This window comes from Phalacrocorax aristotelis, chromosome Z, assembly GCF_949628215.1.
Source record: "Phalacrocorax aristotelis chromosome Z, bGulAri2.1, whole genome shotgun sequence".
Taxonomy (NCBI): domain Eukaryota; kingdom Metazoa; phylum Chordata; class Aves; order Suliformes; family Phalacrocoracidae; genus Phalacrocorax; species Phalacrocorax aristotelis.
In genome coordinates, this window is record NC_134311.1 from 42,795,852 (window position 1) to 42,821,871 (window position 26,020).

At 37.0% G+C, this 26,020-nt stretch overlaps 1 protein-coding gene across 1 annotated transcript in view; it reads left to right on the plus strand.

Moving 5' to 3' along the window:
- Positions 1-26,020, plus strand: part of TMC1 (transmembrane channel like 1) — a 69,310-nt gene that overhangs the window by 35,055 nt on the left and 8,235 nt on the right. The window contains exons 7-15 of the mRNA XM_075079072.1: positions 1,766-1,872; positions 3,127-3,225; positions 7,538-7,680; positions 10,346-10,490; positions 12,564-12,758; positions 18,623-18,802; positions 19,024-19,176; positions 20,388-20,516; positions 24,437-24,504. Of these exons, the coding sequence (XP_074935173.1) occupies positions 1,766-1,872; positions 3,127-3,225; positions 7,538-7,680; positions 10,346-10,490; positions 12,564-12,758; positions 18,623-18,802; positions 19,024-19,176; positions 20,388-20,516; positions 24,437-24,504 (1,219 nt within the window). The remainder of the gene's footprint in view (positions 1-1,765; positions 1,873-3,126; positions 3,226-7,537; positions 7,681-10,345; positions 10,491-12,563; positions 12,759-18,622; positions 18,803-19,023; positions 19,177-20,387; positions 20,517-24,436; positions 24,505-26,020) is intronic.

The following is a 26,020-nucleotide window of genomic DNA, read 5'->3' on the forward strand; positions in this document are numbered from 1 at the left end:
CCCTTCGTACTATGTCCTAAACTACAAACTTCCATTAACCACACACTTAAACTTTATACAGGGATTGTTTCTTGTGGGTCTTGGGACCGGCAGTAAGGGAATTATTAATGTTTAGATACCAAAATTCCCAAAAGAGTTTTCCTTTCTGTGATAATTATAATAAACAATGTCACTTATTAATAATGAAGAAAAGAACAAAGAAATAGAGTAGTAAAAGAAGAAGAAAGGAAAGTACTGACTACAGTTAAGCTCTAGCAAGAAAACTCATCTTTAACCTCTGCTTAGTTTTATGATACTCCCAATAGAACAAATAGGGGCCTTCTTGTCACAGCCCTCTTCAGTTGAGCACTATACCAGCTACAGTGATGAATAACCAACTCTATCCCAGCTAAAACCATGATACTCTTCCAGGCTACCAGCTATCTAGAAAGACCAGGTATCAGCATGAAGTGCCTGGCTATCTCAGGTAGTCTTTCTGCTTCAAGATTAGAATCCTTTCTAGCACAGGCAGCCCAGTTTCAGAATAACAGGCATCAAGCTCTGTTGTGCTGCATCCTTTTGTCAGAAATAGGCAAATCTGCTGCTAGGGTTTTTATGTTTGAGAGAGATAGGAGTTGATAAATATATGAAGTATTTATACTTAGAAAAGAGACATTTATTTTCCTTAGACAATAGACATTCAGGAATATCTGTGCAACAGGGCTTTATGGGAAACAAACATTGCTGTGCTGGGACAGGATGAGCCTCTTCATTCCACTACTGAAATTTATGCTATGCATGCCAACCTGTATGCCAATGCATAGCATAGTGAGGCTGTGAATGTGGGAAAAGATGGCTGAAGTCTACTTTAAAGTATTACTCTTTCATTCATACCTGGAACACCTTGCACCACAGAGTGGATTCAAACACTGGTGAAACTTGGACTGGTTTTGTTCACAGCTGGTGCAGGCTGTTTGTACCATTTTCCATGTTGCCCCTGTTTGGACCTGCCCACTCCGGAAATGTAGCTAAGGGCATCCATAGCTAAATTATCCTGATCCCCAGCTAAGCTTTTCTCTTATCAGAGGTTGCTGTTCTTGCCTCATTGGTGAGAAAGAATAAAGACGATATGCAGTCTGTGGGTTGTGTCTTCTTTGCACAGGTCTGGGTCAGGGGTCTAGAGCAGCTGAAGTGCAAGGCTTTGTCTCTGCACCTGGTGATGAGACTGCCTCCACACCTGTGTGCAGGTGAAACACATAAAGTAAGAGAAGGAAAGGGCACAAACACTTGCAGGTCTTTTTGTTCTTCTCTGGGGAACAACACTGGTAAGCACTCCAATATCAGCATTTACAAGTATTTTGTGCCCCTGGAAAGTCTATCCCCACTGGCTAATTCTGTTCTTCTTCCTATTAAAACTGGGCTGGTTTTGTCAAGAATGCGTACATGTCAAGAATGCTTACAATCCACATCAGATATTAAAAAAATGGTATGTTTTTCTTTGAATCCTGCTGTTAGAAGAATTAATATTGGTAAATATCACAGCTTTTACATGACCCTAAATACTCTGTATAAATAATACTTTAAAAATTTTTTTTCTGTTTTCTCTGCCATGTCAGTGAATGCTATTATGCAATCTGAAAAGTTATTAGAATTTTATTAATAAAGAAAATAAAAAATCTCCTGATTTTATTTATTTTCAATAAACTTTGAGCATCTTCATCTTAAGGTAAAATAACGTAAAAGGTCTAACTTATCTGCCCTTTTTTCACATCTCATGTTTTCATAGGTCACTTTGGCTCATCAGTAGCATCTTATTTCATATTCTTGCGCTGGATGTATGGAATAAACATGATTCTCTTTGGACTGACATTTGGACTTGTAATGGTGCCTGAGGTGGGTATCTTTTAAATTTCACTGAGAGTTGTTAGCGGATTTCTGTCTTTGCACTGAGATTTCAGATGACTGGGCCTCTAAATAAATTTGTAATCTGTTTATGCTCCATTTAAAAGTAGTAAAGTTTTCTAAGGCTGAAAAGATATACTTTCTTTGTGGACAGTTGTCTCTACAGAGAGATGTCTTGGAATGGACATGACAGAAAAATGTGTATAGAGTTGTGTCCTGAAAGTGTTTTCCCATGGTCTGGGGTGTTGCTAAACTCTTTTTTTTAGGGGAAACTAAGGAGAGGAACTGAGACTAAGAAGCAGCCAAGTGGAGTATCTTGACTAAAATGTGCATTGCAATAGATACATTCCAGCCCTCTGAGCCACCATGGACCCTTTTCAGTTTTCTTAATATTCGCATGCTGATAACGCCCAACAGGGCTGTAAAGTCACAACAGACTCATGTTTTGTGCTGTGTGCAGCATCACGGTTAATAATGCTGCTGAAAGCAGATGTAATTAAGGCAGAAACCACTTCTGTGAAATGTATTCTTTTTCTAGTTTCTTTGAGCCACCACCATATTGTCTTCCTAAAAAGGAGGCTTATATAGAATTAGAAGTATTGTGCCATCTCTTTGATATCACTACTCCACATCCTCTTACTTATCTTCTAGTAAGCAGATGGGAAAAAGTCAGGTAGGAATTTCCAACAGCTTCTTAGTACAGCATTTCAAAAACATGATCCATCTTCCATTGAAGTCAAAACAGAGAAAATGCCCAACAATTTCCAGGCTAAATCCTGGAAAGGGCCCTGCGAGGAATATGCTGTGGCTGAGTAAGCACCTCACCAGCAGCAGTGGGACTCTCAGAATCCAAAAACTGCATCCCTAGCATCTTCCCATACATTTCAATTAAAAAAACAACAAAATCCATAAAGCAAGAAAAATGAATCTTCTGGTAACACAAACACAACTCATCAGAGAAATTTGGATTTCTGTGTTACCTTGAATGTAAGAGGCATAGTTTGACAGGCCAGTGATACTAGTGGAACATCTCTTTACATTTGGAAAACGCAATTAATGCATGCTTTAAGCATAGTTTCAATCATTAATGTGAGCTGCAATTAAAAGAATTGGAGAAGTAGGTCAGCCTCACTAAGGAGTTTAGGAGCATAAAACAAGTCTTCCTAAGAAATGACAGATCACTATCCCTTCCCTTTGTTGGTATTTGCTTTAAAATGTAAATTGCTCTCATTGTTTTTGTTCCAGGCTTTGATGGGGAAGCCATATGGCTCTTTACCTAGAAAAACTGTCCCAAGAGCTGAAGAAGCAAGTGCTATGAACTTTGCTACTCTCTGGGATTTTAGTGTAAGTGCATAAACTTGCAATACTGCATATTCACATGACTCTGATTATTATGGGTTTTTACTTCATTATTTAATATTCAGAGATTTAATATGAAGTATTTCAGGAGAAAATGACAAAAGACTTAATTTACATATTTTTTTCACAAGTTCTGAGTGTAGATGTTTCCTTCAGACAAAATATATAAAAAAGCTCAATGACCACACTCACATTTCAGTAAATGTAGGAATCTGAAGACACATGGGGAAAAGTCTCAAAGCTGGATTCACATGCCTAGGTACTGACTTTCTGTTCATTATGGGTGAATTTTATATGATTAATGTTCCAAATTTGAGGATGGGGTGTGAATTAGGAAAAAGAAAATAAATTCCAATAATACACTGTGTAGGCTTTTTCTAAAACAAGGAATGTTATTTTTACTTTTCCTCAGTCTTATAGAATATGCAGATCTTTTAGCTGAATTGAGAAGCATGCCTTAATTCTTTACCGCTGATGTAATGCCCAGTCTAGCCTGTGGATCTATACCTCCTGTACTGACAAGCTATTGATATATTCCTAAATATGTCACACTGCTTTTTCTGCCTGAAAACAACAGTTTTGCCTAATTTTGCATGTGACATGTCTCTGTAGTTGGCCTTTTTATATAAGGATGATACAACTTTGCATAAAGTCAGCTGATGATAAATTTGGTATTACAATACGTTGCTTAGGAGGCTGTTAGGTTTCTCTATGGCATGCAGTCAATGTAATCAAAAGGTACTCTTCACCTGTGAACAGATACAACCATCTGTTTAAGGTTTTCCTTCAGATTAATGGAAGCAGCATCCATTGAACTAAGTGTGATTTCTCCCTTGATCTGCTGCACTCTTTCTCTTCTGTAAGAAGTATGAAGACTTTTAAAGAGTAATGCATATACATATGTTTTAGCACTTGAGTTGTTTTAGTGACAGCAAGCATGACTATGATACTGGAAGCAGACCCGTTTCCTGGAAAAATAGACTCAGGCACAGGTTCCTCCCATTTACAGCTCAGCCTCTCCAGTTGTCTGCAGAATGACTCAACTAAAAATGGCCTCTCCATGTAGGTTTGACTCATGCGAGGTCCTGTTCCACCCATGCTGGGTGGGGACAACTGTGCAGACTGTGGAGGTCTAACCAGGCAATCTCAGGAGAGGCACAAGCAGATTTTCATACCTGACCTCTTTCCAACAGGAGGCCAGCTCTGATATCTCCTGAAAAAACATTAAAAGGGTACAGTGTCTATGCTTCTCATTAATATTGCCATTTTTTAGTATGGTTAAGGTGTGGAGACATCCCTTGTCTTGTGGCATGCAGATCTCAAACAGGATCCCTTGGTTTGTGGCTCAACACCTTCATGTTGAGACTCAGATGATGCCAGATTTTCATCCTTTATTTAGCTTCCTTGGTGCTATTTTCAATCTTCAGCTATGACTGGAGGAAGAATCAGGTTATAAGATGACAGAACATTGGAAAAAACTTGACTGGATATACCCATTTCCTTATTTACAAGCAAATCTTTCAGGCTTATTAACTGTAGACAACCGAATTTAAAGAAAATATAATGATAGAAATCTGCAGTGTTCTTCTTTCGACTATAAAGTTATGTAAAGTGAACAGATTATTTCTGCTTTATTTTACCACATGAAGTGGTGGACCCTCTTTGGATAGAAAATGATAGAAAGATCTTTCTAAAAAGCCATGTATGTAACATTTTGCAATTACTGCTGCATAAAATGTCATTGTGTCTTGTTCATCGGGAGTTGTATATTTGAGTGACAGAAAGAATACATCTAGACAGGTAGCTGGGAAATTAAATAATGATGATGACGACATAAAATGAGAAATTAAAACATCAGAGAGATATTGAAGAAAAAGGAGTCAGTAACTTGGAGATTTTGTAAAGAGAATAGAGACTAGAAGAGCTTTATATAGCAAATAGGAACAAAGTTTTTGAAAGAAACGTATTTGAAAAAAGAGGAAAGAAGACATATGGTGGAAAGAGAGGGGAAGTTTATAATAACTGTCAGAAACATGATCTGATGGCTCTGAAGAAAAAAGTATAGTAAATAACAGAGTAGCAGTTAACAAAATGAGCAAATGCAAAGGTAATATACACATAATAGGGCAGTAAAAGAGACAGATCCCCTGAAATATTGAGGGGAAAAGGGAATTTTCTTTCATTTAATTAAATGATATTCAGGCATGTCAGATTAACAAATACTCCCTGACGACCCTGACATGTTCAACTAAATAGCACAGGAAATAGTACCTTTCATCTGCTAGCAGTTCTTTCTTGCTATCAAATAAATTACAAATAAATGAACCCACAACAACAAACATTATTTCATCCTAAAAAAAAAACCAAAAACCAAAAACCAAACCCAAACCTCACCAATCTTTAAAACAGATTAAGACAGAAAAGAAAAGGTGAACTCAACATATCTTTTGGGTTTTTTTTTTTCACTTGAAATTGTACTTATTTTATGGACATGACAAAAAGAAACAGTTTTGGATTTTGATATATTTCACTTGGAATTCAGTTTTAAAATTTTACAGCTCAGATAATAACCCAAACCTAAAAAGATCAGACTCTCAAGGCTCATTACAACAAAGCATTTGACCAATATTCTTATCTCACTCCTTTTTTATGTTAGGCTTAGAAAGAAGTGAAAGACATCTTCCGTGCATACCTACCTTTACACAGCTAAAGATGTTTCAACTCTTATGGTGAAATGCAGTGGGCAAAGCCCAGGAAACAACAAACTGAATAATGTGCAGTGCAGGAATTATCTCTGACTTTACAGAACACAGTTACTTAAAAAGCATTTTAATAATCTGAGGGATCCAAGATGTCCTTCAGAGCCTCTTTAAGCTACATTGAAACCTGGACTGAGATGGAATTATAGGATGATTTAATGAGCGAAAAGATGCAAAAGGCATACTATTGAATTTGAATGTGTCCTGACTAGTGTAGATGTTTTACTAGTAATTAGTAATAAATCTGTTCTATAACAATTTTTCCCTTATCAGAGAAGAACATTCTATTATCTGTTATATGTAGGCACATCTCTTAAAGATAGTCTGGCATGAAATGAAATTAGATAAGTTGATTACCAGATCAAGACATTTTGAATAATATCTGTTGATCATATATTAATATTTCATTTTCAGCTTAGAATTGTGAATTAGATTTTCTGGATAACACTGTGACTCATTTAATATATATACTGTGTATATATGTATAATGTACATAACATATACAATAAATTATATGTATAAATGTATAAATGCAATGATATTTAAGATAAAGATATTATTTTATGTAAAATGCGCAACAGAAAAGCAGAAGGGAAGTAAATGGCTTTTTAAATTTAATAGTATCATATTTTGATAGTATCAATATATTGCATAGTCTATCCACCAATTGCATGGTCAAATACTCTGTATTTGACCTGAAATCATTACATCCATCTAGAGCTTTGCCACTGCTGTGCATGTGCTGAGCTATCCTTGTAAAGGTTCTGGATACAGTCTTCTAGGATGTGAGTTCTTGCTCTAACCTGAGGATTATCAGGAAGCTTTAACTATTTGGGTCATTTTAGATATCAGCAATTGCTTACAGTTCATAATGTACTGGTAAATTATTTTGAAAAATCAGCAATCTAACCCACAGAAGAGAGGGTAAGTCTCATTAATATTTTTAGAAAAGGAGATACACTTCAAACTACTGAAGAAAGAAGGTACACTCATATTGCACTCTTTACAGCCTTGGAGTCTAAGTGTTAAAAAACCCTGGGTACTGAATAATGATCCATAAAATTCATCTATTGCTTAATGTGTATTGAATGATCACCCAATGAACAGCAGTCAATATTGCTAGACAGAGAAGGTGTATGAGAATTTTATATCAGATAGGCTCTGCAAGTAAATTTTAGAAATGTGAAAATTAAGTTAAAACCCTGGCATTTTATCTGCAAGTAATTTGAAAAACAAATTTTGTAAACCGAGATGCTTTTGTCTTACAAGAAGTATGTGGATGAAAAAGTTTTGACTCATTAAATTGTAGATGGAGTGCCCATGAACTGTTTTAAAGATAAAAGATTTGAAAGTTGACATGAAGTATTCTCTTTCTAAATGAAAGGAGAGACCTTCCATTCTGTGAGATTTATTACAGTGATGCTTACAACTGCTTTGAATTCATTGAAATGAATGTTTCAATATATTGCTATTGGTACAATTTCTGATTACATGCATATTTAACAGACACGACATTAAAATTTTTGCTTACTTTTCAGGGCTTTGCACAGTATTCTGTACTCTTCTATGGTTATTACAATAACCAGAGGACAATTGGATGGCTCAAGTTTAGGATGCCTCTTTCATATTTCCTTGTTGGAGTTGGGACTATTGGCTACAGTTTTATGATTGTCATTCGAACGTGAGTTCTCCTTGGCTCTGGAATAAAGTACATTCAAAAAGGCAGATAACTCCACTATTGACCACTGAGACTATCTTTTTAAAAATATGATAACTGTAAGGGTAGGACAATGCAGGATCAATTGCAAGGTCAAAGTTTGCTTCAGCCTGTATTTACTTTTCTATTGTTCTGCACCAGCAGCTGTACCCAAGTGTTGTGGAACCCTCCTGCAACTTTAAAATGAAAAAATGAATGCATAAGCAAGGAACAGAGCTGTCAGCCCATCTTTTAATAATTCTCTGCATCTAGCAGAATGCCAGATAACATCCAGGAAATTCAGTTGTTCTACCTTTAATGACACCTTATGTGAGTTAAATTCTTTTATGAAGGAAGAAGACATGAAAGGAAGAAACATATGGCAAATAATTCTGTGTGTAACTCATAGTAAGCAGTAAATGATTCTCAGCAAGACTGTAGTGATTAGGTCACATTTGCACAGTTATGTATAAGACTTAATGCTACTGGCAATAGCAAGCATTTAATGTTCTGCAGAACACAAAATAATCTCCAGCAGAGTGAAAACTATGCTTAATATAATGTTAAGAACATAATGTTAAAACAGTAGGAAGCATAGGGGTAAGTGAAACAGGGCCTAGGTGGTACAACTGGTGATATATTAGCCTTTTGGCTCTCAAAATCTGGACTTGAATTTTGTCTTAGGATCAGATTTTAAATTAAATAAAATTATTATTTTATAGCCAAATTCACTATTGGATAAACTGTAATAATTCTGATAGTTTCTAAGAAGATAGATCACTAGTGAAATAATCTTTAATACTCTTGATTCAGGCAAGGTGACCACCTACCACAACAATTCAGTTAACTATAGTGATGTCTTTAAGACGCCTACGGTGAAAAAACCAAAGCATTGCAGGTCAAGATTCAAGGGCACTTGTCAATATAGAGAAAACTGCAGTTAATCTATTTCTGATTTGTGCTGAAGTTGGTATTTTTCACTTGCATAAGAACTAGACTAATTCATGTTCTGTTTTCCAAATATTACATAGTTTCCTGAACAGGGTAAGAAGCATTTCAGAAGAAAAAAAAAAAAAGGTAATCAGTTACATATACATATTTTTTGAAGGAGGACCAAGCTACTACAATAAAAAAGTAATTGGTTTAGCCAAAAATATATTTTAAAGTATTCTTTGATAGTGCAGCTATGAAGATTGGAAAAGTCTTAGTCTCAGACAATTGTATGTCAATAACTGTCACCCAGACCAAAGACAAAAAATTCCTTCTTGCAGAAAATCCCTGTGGCTCAAACATAGGAACATCCTTGAGGAAAAAATACTTTATATGTGCTAACTTCCTATCTGGCCATGTGACACTAATATTTAGGTAATCTTATGAGCAGTTCTTAAAGCCAACACAGTAGGCACAGAAACTAAAAGCAGTGTAACAGGAGGTGCTACCATTTTTCTGCTGTTGACTGAGACCTGGGAAAGGGAATGTCTGCGTGAAAGAGGTAGTGAGCATTATAAGCACTATTATTCTATTTAAGGGAAATATTTAGATTTAGGACTCCTCGTTGCAGCTCTTCAAGTGCATAACATAAAATGGAAACATTTCTGGTCTCAGATGATATCTCAACCACAAGACCGTTCACTATTTCATTAGGAACTCTTGAGAAGGAATCATCTTACTCTAGAAACCAGCAGCAGGGCAGATCCTGCTAAGAACTTTTCATGATCTCTGTCATTTCTATATATGAGCAGTAAAACAAAAAAACCTACCCTAGTATTGGTTTATGACAGCTCAGAAGGATTTTCTATATTATTTACTTACTATTCTCTTCCTAGATTTGAGAGTATGTATTTTACTGGACTGTTAAAAATGTGTATTGATATTAATAACATAACTCTGCTGATTAGTGAGCTTTAAAATAGGCGTTGCCTTTTCCTGACTCAGAAATCAATACAATACTGAAGGCTAAATGGTTTTTACCCTACCAATATACTCCATCCTTCTGCTTAATCATTTGAATTAAGTGATGAAGTATTCAGAAGCAACACCACTATTATTACATGAATTACAACAATTTGAAATAGAGAAGTTAGTAGTCAAGATTAAGTCAAATCACTCAGGAAATAATTTGATGTTTCTGGATGCTGTTATAAATCTTGGTTTTAGGTGCATAGGAGATGAAAGGCAAGACAGAAAGCTGTATTAGTGATACTTTTGCATGCTATAACCAGGTATTGTTCTGGTTTGTTATTTTAGAATTCTTTTTTCTGTTTGTGAAGTCTCTGATAAAATCTATTGCAGTTCAGGATGCTCTGAAGCTTTCTATCTGAGAGGTATTCTTGATATTTATTTCCTATTGAGTTTCTTATACACCAGAGTTTCTCTGAGGTGTTAATGAAATAAAGCCATTCTTTCTTATAAAAATGTATGTTGTGAGCTCATAAATTGTCTAAATATGAAAATCTCCATCCTTCTTTCTTGTTTCAGACCGAACTTTCCAGATTTAGTATATCGTGTCTGACTGCAATAATAATAGAGTTGTTTTGTTTGGTTGGTTTTTTTCAGAACAATGTTAGGATTTAGGAACAATTTAAAAGTCATGCTCACATAGCAGAACTAGTTCTAACATGGTCTTCCTGTATCTTTCTGGCTTTTGTAGAATGGCAAGGAATGCAAATGAAGAAGGTGGTGGGGATGATACTAGTTTTAATTTCAGCTGGAAAATGTTCACAAGCTGGGACTACTTGATTGGCAATCCTGAGACAGCAGATAATAAGTTCGCCTCCATCACAACAAGCTTTAAGGTAAAACTGAGCTCATTAAGGAGAAGTAACCTGATTGCCTTTCACACTGGTGTGAATCAGATGGAACTAGGGTCAAGCATTAGCTGTACCTGGGGCCTAGAAACTTAAAATAGAATTGGCAGCTCTATATCCTTCTGAGTCTGGGTCTTTGTGCCTTAGCATCTTATTTTTTTCCTTTTGATTGTGGAAGAAACAGCATTAATGGCATCTTTTGTGTCCTCTGTGACTGCAGTACTAGTTTTAGAAAAAGGGTTCTAGTGTAAAAATAATATTTTCCTTTTTCTTGTCTCTGATGATTTCCAGTTTCTATGGGGAAAAACTTTTTTTAAAAATCCTGGTGACATTTTGCCAACCTCACATTATCATCTTCTCTCATGTCACTGAAGAGATATCATACGATAAAGCAATAGGATCATCTATAAAGGGCTATTCATCATGTCAGAAGAATTGGCCTTGGAATTTTTGGTGTATACTTGCTTTTCAGTAAGGAAAAAAAATTACTTTCCTTGCATAACAGAAAGTTTTTATTTTCAAATTAATTACGAAATACAGCTCAGTATGCAAGGCAGTACAAGATGTTCTTAGGCCTCTTTTCAGCTTATGGGGTATGTTGATTTCAAGAATCATTGTGTGCGGAATCAGGGGCAGGATGCAAGAATCACCTTTTTGAAAACAGTGAGGGAGATATATTCTATCTGTTGAATGTTAAATAATGTGTTTCTACGCTGGGGTCACTGGAACACACCAGGGCAGCATGTAAAGGGAAATTTAATTTTCTGTGTAATAATATACAGGGAATACACTGGCAAGGTGTTGCCAGATAATGAACAAGATGCTAGATTTGCAGTCACACTGACAATATACAGTTGACACACATTGACAATATACAACATGGGAACTGGAGGACCAAGCTCTAGCTCCACTATCCAATCACACACAACACACTTCTTTTCTGCAGTTGTGATATAGCTAATATACCACCTCACCCTGCCCACCTTTCCAGCTGCAGGCATGAAAGATAACTGTGCTCAAAGTCAGTAGAAATAAGATGTCCCAGGAAAACAAATATTGCAGAAATACTGACTGAAAGCACGGAAGCTGTGTGAGCTTTCCCTGCCTAAGGAAATCAACTAAGGTCAGTTGCTGACAGCTACTTGAAGAAGAATACAAATCAGTTGAGACAGAGGCTTAATTCTGAGAAATAAACTCATGAAGCTTTACTGTGATCTTTGCAAATGAGCAAAGAACCTCAGAGAGAAAGGGTGATGTCTAGGCTTGGGTGAGGGCATGGGAGTTTTGCTCAAGAGCTGCTGCAGTCTGCTTTCATTCATGTAACAAACACAAGTTGTAAGAAAAGCAGAGCTATGCAGAATAATTACTACATTGCTGGAGTTCAGCTTCCCCTCTGGGCACCTGATCACTATACCGAAGTGAGAAGCTGTAACCAAACTCCCTTTTCACAAGGACATTTCAGAGCAAAAGCTCCTTCTGCTGGCAAAAATGATAGCTGGAAATTACAGTTACACCAGAGTCTTAATATTTATCAATCCTGGTCAAGGGTAAATGTGGGGCAAACACTTTATTTTGCAGTCTGAAGCTGTGCACTGTTTGTCTTTTTTGGGATTCCTAAACTGTCTTTTAATTCCTTCTGAATTGATGAGTTTCAGAATAAAACTTTTTGCTTTTTTCTCACAAATGAGCATTTTAAAAGTGTAATAGTTCCTTTTCTGGCAGCTAATCACACATTTATCCTGCGGGGTCACTCAGCCTCATAGCACCTCGCAAGCTGACAGAACATGCTGGTTTCTTTTTGGCACATGAGTGCAGGTGTAACAAGACTCAGTGGTGACAGGCTCAATAGAAGGAAATCGAACTCTGGGGAGCCAGAACCCCAACGTGTGCTGGGGTCCAAAACATTTTATGAGACAATATAAGTTCATCTCAAAACATGATGCCCAGGTGTACATTCACATCTTTGTAATTTATTTAACTGACTTCTAACAACTGGGGAAGCAATGTGTGGTCTTGACCATTAAAGTACTCATAATATTCTTTTCTTTCTAACAAGTGCAGGAAGCTATCGTGGAGGAACAGGAGAGCCGAAAAGAGGAAAATATTCATTTGACTAGATTCCTGAGGGTTCTTGCTAACTTCTTAGCCCTATGCACACTTGCTGGGAGTGGCTACCTCATCTTTTTTGTTGTCAGAAGATCCCAGAAATTTGCCCTGGAAGGTCTGGAGAACTACGGGTGGTGGGAAAGAAATGAAGTTCGTGCTAGCACATTTCTAAAATAGATGTGGTTTGAAACTGTGTTCCTCTACTCTGCATGTTGCCTTTCATCCCTGAGAATTTAAATACTCTGAGTGTGGGTGGTAAATGTCTAACAAAATTAATGTTCTTGTTTCTCTGCTTCTTCCTTCATTAAAATGATTATTACTTGGTTGATTCTTTCAACTGTCCCTTTGTATTTAGTTTTCATTTGAGGCCTTTACCCTTCCTCCTCTGTGCTCTTAAGATTGTTTTCCAGCCACTCTATGAACTCACAAGATCTCTTAAAGGAGCCCACTCTCCTATTGCTTTTCTCCTTAGACTGGCCCAAGCAAAGTGTGTGGGCATATCCAAAATTATTTGTGGCCTCATGGATACAACTCTGCAGTGTAGCAGCAGGATGAAACTCATGCCTTCCACTTACAGCTGCCCGGTCCAAAAGAAGAGTTGTATACAATTTTTTTGGTGCATAATCTGCTTTGAAAACCAGGGCAGGTTTTACTTTCTTAGCAAAGACATGCTGCACATGTTGTAAAACTAGCCATTTTTTACTTAAAGCTTATCTTCTGAGCTGGACTGTAAAGTAGATACCTGATTTAATGTAAGGCAAAAAAGATGCTAGCCTCACAAAGCTGATGGGATGGTTGATGATGGAATGAGGAAAGTCAACCCTTAATTTTCAGCACCAAAACCTGATGCAGAAAGTAATGTAAAAAAACTCCAGCAAGTTCTCTGGAATCCAGAGAAATGGGGCTGGTGATATTGGGTTAAGTTACTTGATAAAATTTATTATATTTTGATCCGGTGGGAAAGAAAAGTCGTGTACAAAACTGCTTGGCTTAAAAAAACACAGGCTCTAAGTATGACAACAGACTAGCAGGTGAAGACAGTTTAGGAGGAATTCTTCTTCCTCTCAGTTGAAAGGTGTAGTAACAGATTTGTACTAACAAGAACTGTGCTACCAAAAGCTGTTATATTAGCTTATGCTGCAATCTGGAAAGTAGTTAAACATATGCATGTTTACATTCATTGTTTTGCTTTTGTTTGCTTTACAAAAAAGTACTGCTAAGGAGACTCTGTATTACAGAAGTAAGAGCTGGAGCAGGTGTGCCTCTAAAGGAGAGAGGATAAGGCAACATTGCCATTATTTGCCTAAAGAATTTTTCCTGTTGACAGGTAATGAACATATTTGTGAGGTACAAAATATTGTCCTGACTGGATGTGAATATTTACTTCCATAAATATATTTAGCCTCTATGTAACAGCCATTTAAATTTTTTTTTTTATTTTCTAGATCAAGCTGTCTTATGTTTGTATAATTATTAAATTAATTGAGATTTTGATCAGGAAAAAAAAAACATAAACACTTAATGTACTACTTAGAGCAAATGAAAGTGCAGCCTTCACATACAATTCAAGCAACAGTATGTAAAAATTGACATTCTTCATAAAAATATTAAACTCCTTTTATAAGAAATTTATTTTCATCACACTGGATATATTAAGGGATTAAAAAATGTTTACGCATAATTATGGTGTCCTTGGAACAATCCAGAGTAAATGTGTTTTATATCATCTGCTCCTGAAGCTCACAGTCTAATAAAGTGCTACTGGTGACTTTGTGGACAAGATCTTTTTCTCTCTCACCATCCTCCTCTGTCATAAGGTTGTAAATTTTTAAACTCCCTTTCCATATTGGCAGTACATAGTTCTGCCAGATCATAGTTCAGATAAAATTGTCTAGTGTGACATGAAGAGCAGGAAATCAGTGGAAACAGGCAGATTGGGACTGTTAAGGGATTTCATCAGCCGTTGCATCACTCCTCATACATGTCTGTGGCCTGGTGATTGGTCACAAGTGAATGATGATTCTGTACCATGTGACAATTTCCCCATGACTGTGGAAATTTAGGTAAAATGGAGAATAATACCACTGATTCCCTTAGTGAAATGTTCTGAAATTGGATAAAAATTGCAGAACAAAACCAAGTTTTCTCATTTGATGGAAGATAGTTTGCAGAGCTAGAAGGTAGTATGATCATGATCTCTGATGAACACCTCTGGTACTGAGGTACCCTGTTTTCTCAAATATATTCCTGTACTGTTTAAAAGTACAGTTACTTAGAAGAAGAGAAAACTTACAAGGAGACAGACTGATTTCTCTGAATCAGAATAATTAACAACATTTGTGCAGAGAGGAGATAAGTTTTACACATTAATTTTTTTTCCCAGGGACAAAAAAGTATAGCTTTAACATTTCAGGACTTGCAAGCTGAATCAACCCCATAGACCATTTGCCAAAAATATCCTGCTATTTACTTTAATGTTCCTAGTAGAGGGTATGGAGTACATTTATATTGAAGTTATTAAGCCAGGTTGTGAATGCTCTGTTTAATTCTTGAAATCATCAGGCAACTGTTATTAACATTAAATGCAATTTCTAATTGTAATTTGTTTTTTAAAAATGAAACTGTATTTACTAGAAAAATAGGTTCTTATTAGTGCTTTCTGCCCCAAATGCTAGACAAATCTATGACTACTGCAGTCATTGAGAGTGGAAGATATTAGTTATTTTAGCTAGACTACTTACTTTTAATGAAGTTATTTAACCAACAAGCAGTCAGTGTTCAATACTTAATGTTGTGTTGGCAGAGTTTAATATGCCAGGGGGCTGGTGTTGAGATGTGACTGCAGTCACAGAATTTCTTACCAGATTCATAGAAGCTGGAAAAGGTTGTGTATACAGGAATTTTCTAGCTTTCAAAGTGTAATGCAGGGACTTGGTATCTGGAGTAGTTAAAGTCACAGAGAGATAAAAAGCTTTGCTTTGAAGTGAAGTTTTAATAATAAGCGGGTGCCTCTTGGTTGTTGTTTCTTTCTTAGGGAGAATTCTGTCTCAGTAGGGCAGAGAGGGCTTTTGAGATTCATGCAGCAGGCAGTGAGTATAAGACTACATTGCCTGTCAACTCTACCATATAACTTTACCATAACTCTACCATATGTGCATGCTGGCATGCTGCCCCTTTTCTGGCATATCATTCCACAGTTTTTAAGTCACACAGAGCAGTAAAACTGTTACTTATAACAACAAGTGAAGAAAATCTACTCCAGCACCTGAGCTCCCAGTTGTCACGGAGTCCAGAATATAAACAGCTCCTTTCTGAAATCAAACTAGATTAAATTGGCTAAAATTAGATGGACAATTCAGTGAATGATTTCTTTGTTTGGCAAAATCTTTCACAAGAAATTAAAAAGCATAATGATAATATAATTATGAAACGATATGATAAATATTTATACTTTTGGAATATATAATCCGTCATAGTTCTTGGATTTTGAAAACTCAGTGTGCTATATTTTGTCTCACTAAAACATTTCATTTTTGGTTGTTACAATTTCTCACTTTTTAGCTTTATAGGTTTCTGTGCCTCATTTCACCTCTTATCTTAACAACGTCTTTTCTCCAGAATCAGAAATGCTCTTGAGATGGGGAGCATGAATAGTCAAGGCATAGAAAAGTACAGATAGAAAGCAAAAAAGAAAAAAATATGCTTGCTTCAGATAACAGGTAACAAAGGCAGAACATAATAAAAATATAGAAAGTATTGAATGTTCAAGAGAAAGAAAAGCAGTGACTTCTGCCCTGCCTCTCCCACACAGCAATAAGGAAACTTTATTAATGTTAGCAGCTACTATATTTAAAACTGCCCAAGGGACATATGTTTTCTTTCAAATACATATTCGCTATGTCTTCTAGTATGACAACTAAGGGATGTCAAATGAATTGAGTAAAAGCCAGATTCAGAAAACACAAAAGGGAGGTAATGCTAGATGGTGGGTGCCAGTGCTATGAATGCCAGAATTTGCATCTGTCTGAAGGAAGACTAATCTAAGGCATGAAAGAGAAATCCTCTGGGGATTACTAAACACATAAAAACCACACTTGACTGAACAAGTACCCAAACTGAGTATAGTTGGAGTCTAGGGCTCGTTATTCATATATGTTTGCCCTATTCTTGCACATCCCTGGGCATCTGTTGGGCTAGGCAAACCTTTGGTATGACCTAGGACATCTCCTCTTATGCACACATTTGCCCCTGGAACCTGTGACCGCAGGAGGATAGGAGACACCAGAATTTGTAAGGATTCTGATTTGAGATTCAGCAGTAACACAACAGGACTGAACATTTCTGTTAATAAACAGGATATACAGCTGTGACAAGTTTGAATTTTAAGAATTCATGATTGCTCATGTTGGCTGTAGTTGACTCCTGCAGCTTTGCCAACTTGGGCCATAATGGGCATCAAGTCTTTGTTTTAATGGTGACTGAGACAATAGGTGTTATAAACACTTGTCTCTAGAGTTTATAAGCTATGTTGTATTTTAAACATTCTATAAAAGCTAGTTATCTGGTTTTTGTCAATTTGCTTTCAGGTAACTCGTTCCATTTCTATACTGCTAAGATGATGAATTAATCTTATTAAAGGTGTCTAAGAAAATTAGGCAGAACAAAACAGGGTTGATTTGAATTTGCTTATGTGGTGAGAGTATGAGATCTGAGATAGACTTGAGAGCTGAGCAATCACCAACCATAAGAAATTTGACAAGAGCAAGTTCCAGGTTCTCCACCTGGGATGAGGCAATCCTTTATTATGCCAATGAGGAGATGAGAGGCTGGAGAGGAGGCCCACAGAAAGAGATCTGGGGGTTTGGGTTGACAGTAAGTTGCATGAGTCAACAGTGTGCCCTGGCAGCCAAAAGGGCCAGCCATGTCCTGGGGTGCATGAAGCACAGTACAGCCAGCTGGCTGAGAAGGGTGATTGTCCCACTCTGCACTGCACTAGTGTGGTCTCACCTCAAGTACTGTGTGCAGTTTTGGATGCCTCAATATAAGAAGGACATCAGACTGGTAAAGCATGTCCCGAGGAGGGTGAGCAAGATGAAAGGCCTCAAGGGCAAGCCTTTAGGAGGAGCAGCTGCAGTCACTCAGTTTGTATAGTTTGGAGAACAGAAGGCTGAGGGGTGACATCAAGGGGGGCAGGAGAGAGGGAGGTGCTGATCTCTCTCTGGTGACCAGTGACAGAATGTGAGGAAATGGAATGAAGCTGCATCAGGAGAAGTTCATATTGGATATTAAAAAGAGGTTATTCAGTGAGAGGGTGGTTGGTCACTGGAACAGGCTCCCCAGGGAAGCTGTCGTGACACCTAGCCTGTCAGAGTTCAAAGAGCATCTGGATGATGTTCTTAGGCATATGGTTTAGTTTTAGGTAGTCCTACAAGGAGCCAGGACTTTGACTTTATGATCCTTTTGGGTCCCTTCCAACTTGAGATACTCTGTTATTCTGTGATTCTATGATTCTGTGACATCTAAAATTAACTTTGGGTGAGATCTCAGATAAATTTAATTTAGTACAATATTTTTGTAGGAATGCTACATTTTGTAGGAATGTTTTATAGAACATCTATGTGTCTGTGAAGATGTGGTAGAGATGTAGCATAAAACAGTACTGGAAATAGGTTTTGCTGTGTTCTCTGGTAGTAGAATTTTGGTTAAAGTTTAGGTTCTAGTCAGAATAACTAACATTTGATTATTTCAGAGATTTAAGTGAAATGTAAAATGGAAAAAAAGATCTTATATATCCATCTGCGGTAGATTACAACTGACTTTTCATTCCTTTTTTCATTTGTGAAAACATCTTGTGACTCCCAGAGTGGATTTTGGTTTTCATTAAATCAAAAACCAAGTAAAAAGTACTAATGGAAATACACCCTTCACGCAATTCAATAATAATAAAAGAACTTGCCTCTAACGTTTCACTGTAAACTTTTTTGGTTTGTTTCCTCCCCCCCCCCCGCCCTTAGGTGAACATGGTTATGTCACTTTTAGGAATGTTCTGTCCAACTTTATTTGATGTAATCAGTTCTCTGGAAAACTACCATCCTCGAATAGCTCTAAGATGGCAGCTGGGACGGATCTTTGCTCTTTTTCTTGGCAATCTCTACACTTTCATTATTGCCCTAATGGATGAAATCAATCTCAAGGCAAGTTATTTACTTCCTTTTACTATTTTTAACATGTAGCTGGGCAAGTATGAGGATTTCCGGCCAGTCACAGTCATGTCAGTGAAAGACATTAATTTCTTTCTGTACTGTACATCACTTCCATGCCTGAGATGGTAATGGGAGTCTTGGAGCAGAAAAGGTTGAGAGTTGGTAGCAAGCTCATCTTGTGGTTTTTTCCCTCAATTTATTTCTTTACTTAGTTGGAAGAAGAAAAGATAGTCAAGTATAACATGACAATATGGGAAGCCAGTCTGTACAATGGTACTATTCCAGAAAATTCGACTGCTCCTCCAATACAGGTGGACCCTGCAGATGTCCCTAGAGGGCCATGCTGGGAAACAATGGTAGGACAGGTAATGTAACTGCTTTGAGCTCATATTTGAAAATAGATTGTAGTCTGTTACAAGATATGTTGTCTAAACCTTCTTTATTTTTGCTAATAAGTGGGAAAGGTGGTGGGAAAATGAGAGGAAAAGCTGATGTGGGACCTCAGCTAAAAAGTTGAGGAAAAAATTATCTGTGTTTCTTTGGACCCTGACTAGCAGGGAATTCTTTCTCCTGGTAGTTGACAACACTGAAAGCATTTCTCTTTTCCCCTTCCTTTCAGTATTCTCTTGTTTTACCTTCGTCTTCCTCATTCCATCTTTGTCTTGCAAAACCTATTTAGCAATTTTGAAAAGTTGGATTGATCACAACCTCTAATAAATGTGGTAATTCTGATCAGAATTTTGATCAGCCAATATCAGTTTCTGACTACAGCAGATCTATAGAAAAGACAAAAAAATAAAGAAGAGTAGCTCAATAAGGAAATACATGTAAGATAGCTCTTAGAGTAGTGTGCTTTTGAGAAAGCATCTCTACCTTTAGCCAAGTAACACAATGCAAAAGAAGAATAGTGAGTTAGTGGTAAATCTGCTCAGTCATTTTGTCTGATTCAATTGAACATTTATGCTTATTGACCTATTAATATAAAATGCCACTTCCAAATAATTTTCTAACACCCCCTTTTCATCTATTTGATCATACCCCATTGTTGTTTTGTGCATGAGAATGAATTCAACACTGAATCATAACTTCTGCTGTTTCTCCATCACTCTGACAATCTCACGTCCTGATTGAATAAATCACCACCAGGGAGCAGACAGGCAGGAAAACCAGCCCCTCTATTCTTTTCACTGATGCTGAATAAAAAGCTAAGAACACTAAGTGCTCATCACTGCATTAATTTTATCCTTTATTTCAGATCAGGGAGAGTAATAGCCTTTTGGGCTATTGGGGTAAGGCCTGTTACAGTAGGGTTTAGTGTGACTTATTAAAATAAAAGTGGAGGAAAGAGGATTTCCATGAGGGTTATCTTCTTTCCTCTCCATATCCACTGGGAGTTGATGCTCCTTAAGAAAGGAAGTCTTTCACTATTTTTAGTCTTGCCAAAGTCAACTGGATCAAAAGCAAATTTAAGATATCAGCTCAGATTGCTGTTAATAGATATCAGTCCACTATTTCGTTATTATTGTAATTATTAAATGCTTAAATATATACTTAAAAGAAAATATTACTCTAACAGGAATTTGTGCGGCTGACAGTCTCTGACACGATGACAACATACATCACAATTCTAATTGGTGATTTCTTGAGAGCTGTCTTCGTTAGGTTTTTCAATTACTGCTGGTGCTGGGACTTGGAGTATGGATTTGTAAGTATCTGATTTGCTATTTTAAACCCCCTCGTCAGATTATCACTTCACATTTTTGTAGTAAATTACATTTTCCTTTCAGTTCTACAGAGTTAAATGTTGGCTAGATACATCACCTTCAAAATCCCTGTGTTAGTTTTCCTCAGAATTTGCTTATGCCTGAATATTTGTCTTATTCTTTAGACTTTAGTAACTTTAGGAAATGTATGGGGTTTTTTCATTTGACTGTGTAAGAAAACTGGATATATGTTTTTCACAAATTTCCAATTTGAAGACTCATTCCCTGTTCCACAGAACAAAATCTCAGTGATTTCTACAGGATTTTGGATAAGGTCCTTTAGCACACAGTGTTTGTGGATAAAAATATGAAAGAATTTGCTCTAGGAACTCTATTTTTTATATATATTTTTGCTAGAATTAATTTAGCTGAAATAAAGTTAGTAAGTCCCATAACATAAGAAGGTGTATAGCTCTTCACTAGGGAGTTGAGACTTTCATGCTTTTCAACAGACCTGAGCTAGGTTAACCTAGCCAGCTAAGATACCTACAGTGTAAGGTTTGATACTGATTTTTCACCTGTTACGTAGTAGTTAGGGTACTGACAAAGTTTGTGAAGCTCCTGAAGCCTCCATTGTACTTACTGAGAGGTATGGAAAAGAGCAAAATAATTTAAATCTATCTTGGGTACATATGCATGGGCAGCCATTTTAGCTTTTCTGCCATCCTTTTGTCTTACTTTCATAAAAATTTTGCCTTCATACATGTACAAATTTCTTGTTTTACTAAAATCAGCCTGTCAGGAAATTATAATTTTCGAGAAGAAAAAGTTTTTATGTTTTCTGTAGAAAAAACAGTTTTCCGATATAGTAATCTCGTTGCTATTGGTTGGCTCCTATGATTTTTTGGCCTTTATAGCAAGGTTCAGGTTTGTCCCTGTTAATTTTATGGTGTGTCTCAAACTGGACTGGTGTAGGAGATGAGGACCACCAGCTGGCCAGGTTGTGGACAAACAAGTCATAACCATTGCAGTATGCAAGAATTTGAATGTAAATGCAGGAATTTGAGTATAGCATAGGCAGAGAGGCAGCACAGCCTGTGGAACCCTGTATTTTCATACACTTAAACTGCATCTGGAGCTTCCTCACATTTTCAGATGTTCCACAGCCATCACATCACAATAGCTATGGCTGGATGTGGGGAACACATAAATCATTGTGCTACATCTGACAGAAAATATCTCAGACATCATATTTTCCAAAGATGTTGAAGTGATAGCCTGGACCTTTTTCCTCTCAGGATATCCATGATCAGTGAAAGAGCCTGAATGAATGCAAGCCTGAAAGCCATTTGGAAGACTGTATGACAGATGGTTTACCTAGGATGATTTGGCTTCCATTTGGGCTTCCAGAAGACTCTTCTGTCTTGCTTTTACTCTGAATCATCTGCCCTTTTTGCAGGGAATTTTTGTTGCATGACCTGCCCAGACACAGGTGCCTTGTGCAATTTGAGATGACCCTGGGTATCCAGAACAGCTGGGTGTGGCTACTGGATGTACTGGATGTACTCTTTTGTGGTATGCCTGCATTTTCCTGGTGTTGGGAGCCACAGAGTGAACAGTAGGACAGCTTGGCTTGAGCTGGAAGTGCCAGTCGTCAAATGAATACACATACATTCACCCATTAAGAATTCAGACTTAATTTTTGCTCTTTGTTGGTTTTTTTTTTTTTTTTTTTTTTTTTGTTACCATTAAGGATGTTAATGGAATATAATACAGTAATTCAGTCAATAAAACAGACCCTGTAAAGGCAAAAGCTTTAATTAAGGGTCTAGACTAAAGAGCTGAACAGATACCATCCTTCTTTCTAGCCGTTCATCTATATACAAAGTAAAGAACGTAAACAGAGCTGAGGAACAGTGACAGTGAGCCTCACAGCCCGCACACAAGGGTTTTAACACTGTTAACGGAAGCTGTGACATGTTTATCCACCAATGAGGGGACGCTTACTTCCATCACATATTATTGTTCCTGAAGTGTCAACAACACATCTTTTCATAGGGAGTGCTGGAACCCATTTATTATTCCCATTTTTTTTTGGCAGTACATAATAATGGCTATAATGATCTGGTTCATTATGGTCCTCAGGTCTAGTAAGCTGCCTGAAACAACATCCAGAAGTGGAAGTGCAAACTGGGTCACTGAATTTCTGGAAATACCTGAGCTTAAAATCTTCCCTAGGAAGTAGCTATACCTGTGTCTCTGTGGTTAGTGGCCATGATGTGCCTATCATCCATTAATTTTTAGACTTTTTTTATACCCTGAATATTTTTGACCACCAAAATATCCTTTGCCAAAGAATTCAGAAATAAGCTTGCATGTTGTGTGGAAAAACACTTCCTTTTATTTGTCTAAAAATTACGTTTCAAATTATTTGTTAATGCTGGCTCCCATGTTATGAAGAACAGTCACACACTATTTGATTCTGTATGATCCTGTTCATCTCTTCATGTCACTTAGAATAGTCTATCCCTCTATGCAGCTCTCTAGTCAACTGCTTTCCAAGTTGAATACTACTAATCTATTTAAACTTCCCTTGTATGGAAGCAGATTCATAAATACATGCAACATATATATAGCAGTTTGCTGTAGACATATACATGTGTATCTGTACATATATAAAGAACTACACAGAAAGAGTATAAAGACTTCAAATATTCCAACAATATAACATAGTACAATTAAAAATTATTACTTTAATTGCTGATTTTAATAGAATTACTTTGTCTTGGTTCAGCCGTAAAGGAATTCTTAGTTTTGTATTTCATGCCCCTTCCTCTCTCTCCCAGTCATCCATGTAATTAATACCTGGAAGATACACATTATTCCTGATCTTTTTGTCCACCCACTATGGTGAATCATGCAAATCACCAGCTATGGTGTAGCAGAACTCCTTTCTATGAGAAAGCTGAATAAACAAAATCTTGTCACAGTGCAAACCCATTTGAATAATATGCTTGAATAAGACATTTAGGTGTAAGCCAAAAGTTTACAGACACAATTTCTTCCAGAGAGTTTTGTTCTGGTGCATATGCACACAAACTACTTTGTCTGTGTGTATTTCAACTGTCACTCAAATGCAGTGTATTTAATTTTTGCAGATGGAAGTGTTCATGAATTAGAGACTAATAAATAGGGTAAAAAGATGTGGAAATGATTAAAGATTTATAAAAACAGAATTAAAGGATCGGATGAACAGTTCAGAACTATAAGGCTAAAGAAGTATTCATTTACAGTCCTTATGTGTATATACTGGAAACAAAAAAATTATGATACAGTGTTTTCTTCAGCAGACAAAGTGATAATGAGACCCCATGGCTGAATCTTGAAGTAAAAATTAGAAACAAACACACTCAGATTAGAAATAAGATACCGATATTAAACAGGGAAGACAATGTTAGGTAATATCTATCAATGCTTAAAAAGAGTTCTTCAACAGTGTAACTGTTAAATATGAAAGATAGTATTATAGTTCAAACAGGAATTAAATGACAGTAGCCTCATGGCTGGTACTGTTTTGGAGGACACAGATGACCTCCACTAGCCAATCCAATGGAAAATTCATGAATTTTTGTTTTAAAGTGTACGCAGTACCCAGCACTATTTTTAATTCTCCATTAGCATCTTCTGCTGAACAAATCTCAGAAAGATTTTCAGTAAAATACCACAAGCTGTGTTAAAGTCTGCCTGTTGGCCTTGATTCACATTAATTTATTTCATGATTCACAGATAAGATGCAACAAGAGGCCTTACAACACAATGCCAGTATGCTGCTGCTGTTGGAAGTGACAGTTTTAATCTACTGTAAGTCATCTTAAAACCCTTTGTGCAAACCTAATGAAAGCATCTGCATTATTTCTTTCAGCCGTCATATTCTGAGTTTGATATAAGTGGAAATGTGCTGGGACTGATCTTTAACCAAGGAATGATCTGGTAAGTGTGGAAAAGCATGCTGCATCTGTGGGACTGCAGGCTTTAGCTGTATCTGTAAAAGATTCTTCTGAGATGTCAAGTCTGTCCCATTGCTTTAGTTTGATGGAAGTGCCGCGCAATATATATTAAACTGGTACACTGCAATCAGCGGGATAACTTCAAAACTAGTTCTGACCTAAGATTTTGGGACCAGAATTTTGTAATGAGCTGGTAAGACCAACAAGTAAAAAGCTGCATGGATGAATACTGTCTTTTTGTTGATGGACTGCTTGCTAGAGCAAGCACATGACCTGTACTGTTTTGCTTTGAATTTCATCCTTTCTGAGTACCTTACCACTCTTTCCCTATGCCTTCTGTGAAAAAAAGGCCTTAAAACAAATGTATGTACACTTACCTGTGCAGGCACATGAATGTGCATAAAATGCTACTGCTGCAGCATTTGTCCTTAGGTCTAGAGGAGGAGAGGTCTATGTTTCATCCCATTTTTAGACTTTACATGAGCGGTAAAGAATACCAGTGTGTAGAGTCCTCATGCAAGATGCTCAGTCTTCCTCAGGAACTATCCTCCTCAAGCACTGTTGGTTCTCAGAATTCTTGCTAAGGCCTAATTTTTCACCTTTAATATGACTTTGATGATCAGACTTTTTGTTTGGCATAAGCCCTCATTTCTCTAAAGCCCAAAGGTTGCGTGTTGTGTGCGTGTCAAAGAAATGCTGCAGAAATATGACAAAGAAAGAGGCTGCAAGTATCTTGCAGCCCCTACAACCAAACTCTATTGGGGGGATGCACTGAGGACCCTAACAGCAGCACCGTGGGCTTGCTCAAGAGGGTATATGGCTGGGGATGAGCACGGCACCACCTCTGGCCATGTAGTGATGGCATGCCATAAGAGTGTGGCTGGAGGGAGTCCAGCCCTGCTGCTGGCATCTGGGGCACTTATACTGTGTCCTGCACCTTAGAAAAGCAGCTTATCTTTGCAGTTGGCATCTTGCTATCTGCATTCTAATTTTTGACAGGAAACATTTCTCAGGCTGCTGTTCATCAAAACGATGACGCTACTGCTTAAATTCTGCTTGCAATTTTATAGAAAATTGGTGGCACTAATACTTCCTGCTGATGTAATTAACACTTTGGGAGAGAGGTTGGGAATCATTCTCTACTTGAGAGATGTTGAGGACTAGCTGAGGGAGTAAATTCCTGATTATTCTCTAACAAAACTATACAGCCCTATCATTTTTATACATCATTACATGTACAGACTATATGCACTTCTAAGCTGCCATGCTCCAATATACACATTCTGGCACAGAAACTGTGACTTGTGGTTTTGTGATGTTATTTAGATACAGTATCCATCGGTTTACTGCTTATTCCATGTTTGGGACCACATTTACATTCTAATTGATATTTGCAGGGCCAAGTAAGGCACTAGAGATGTAGTTGTTTTCAAAATAATGTCTTATGGTTTAAACTGAACCAAATACATCAGATGAGTAAAAAAAGATTGACTGAAATG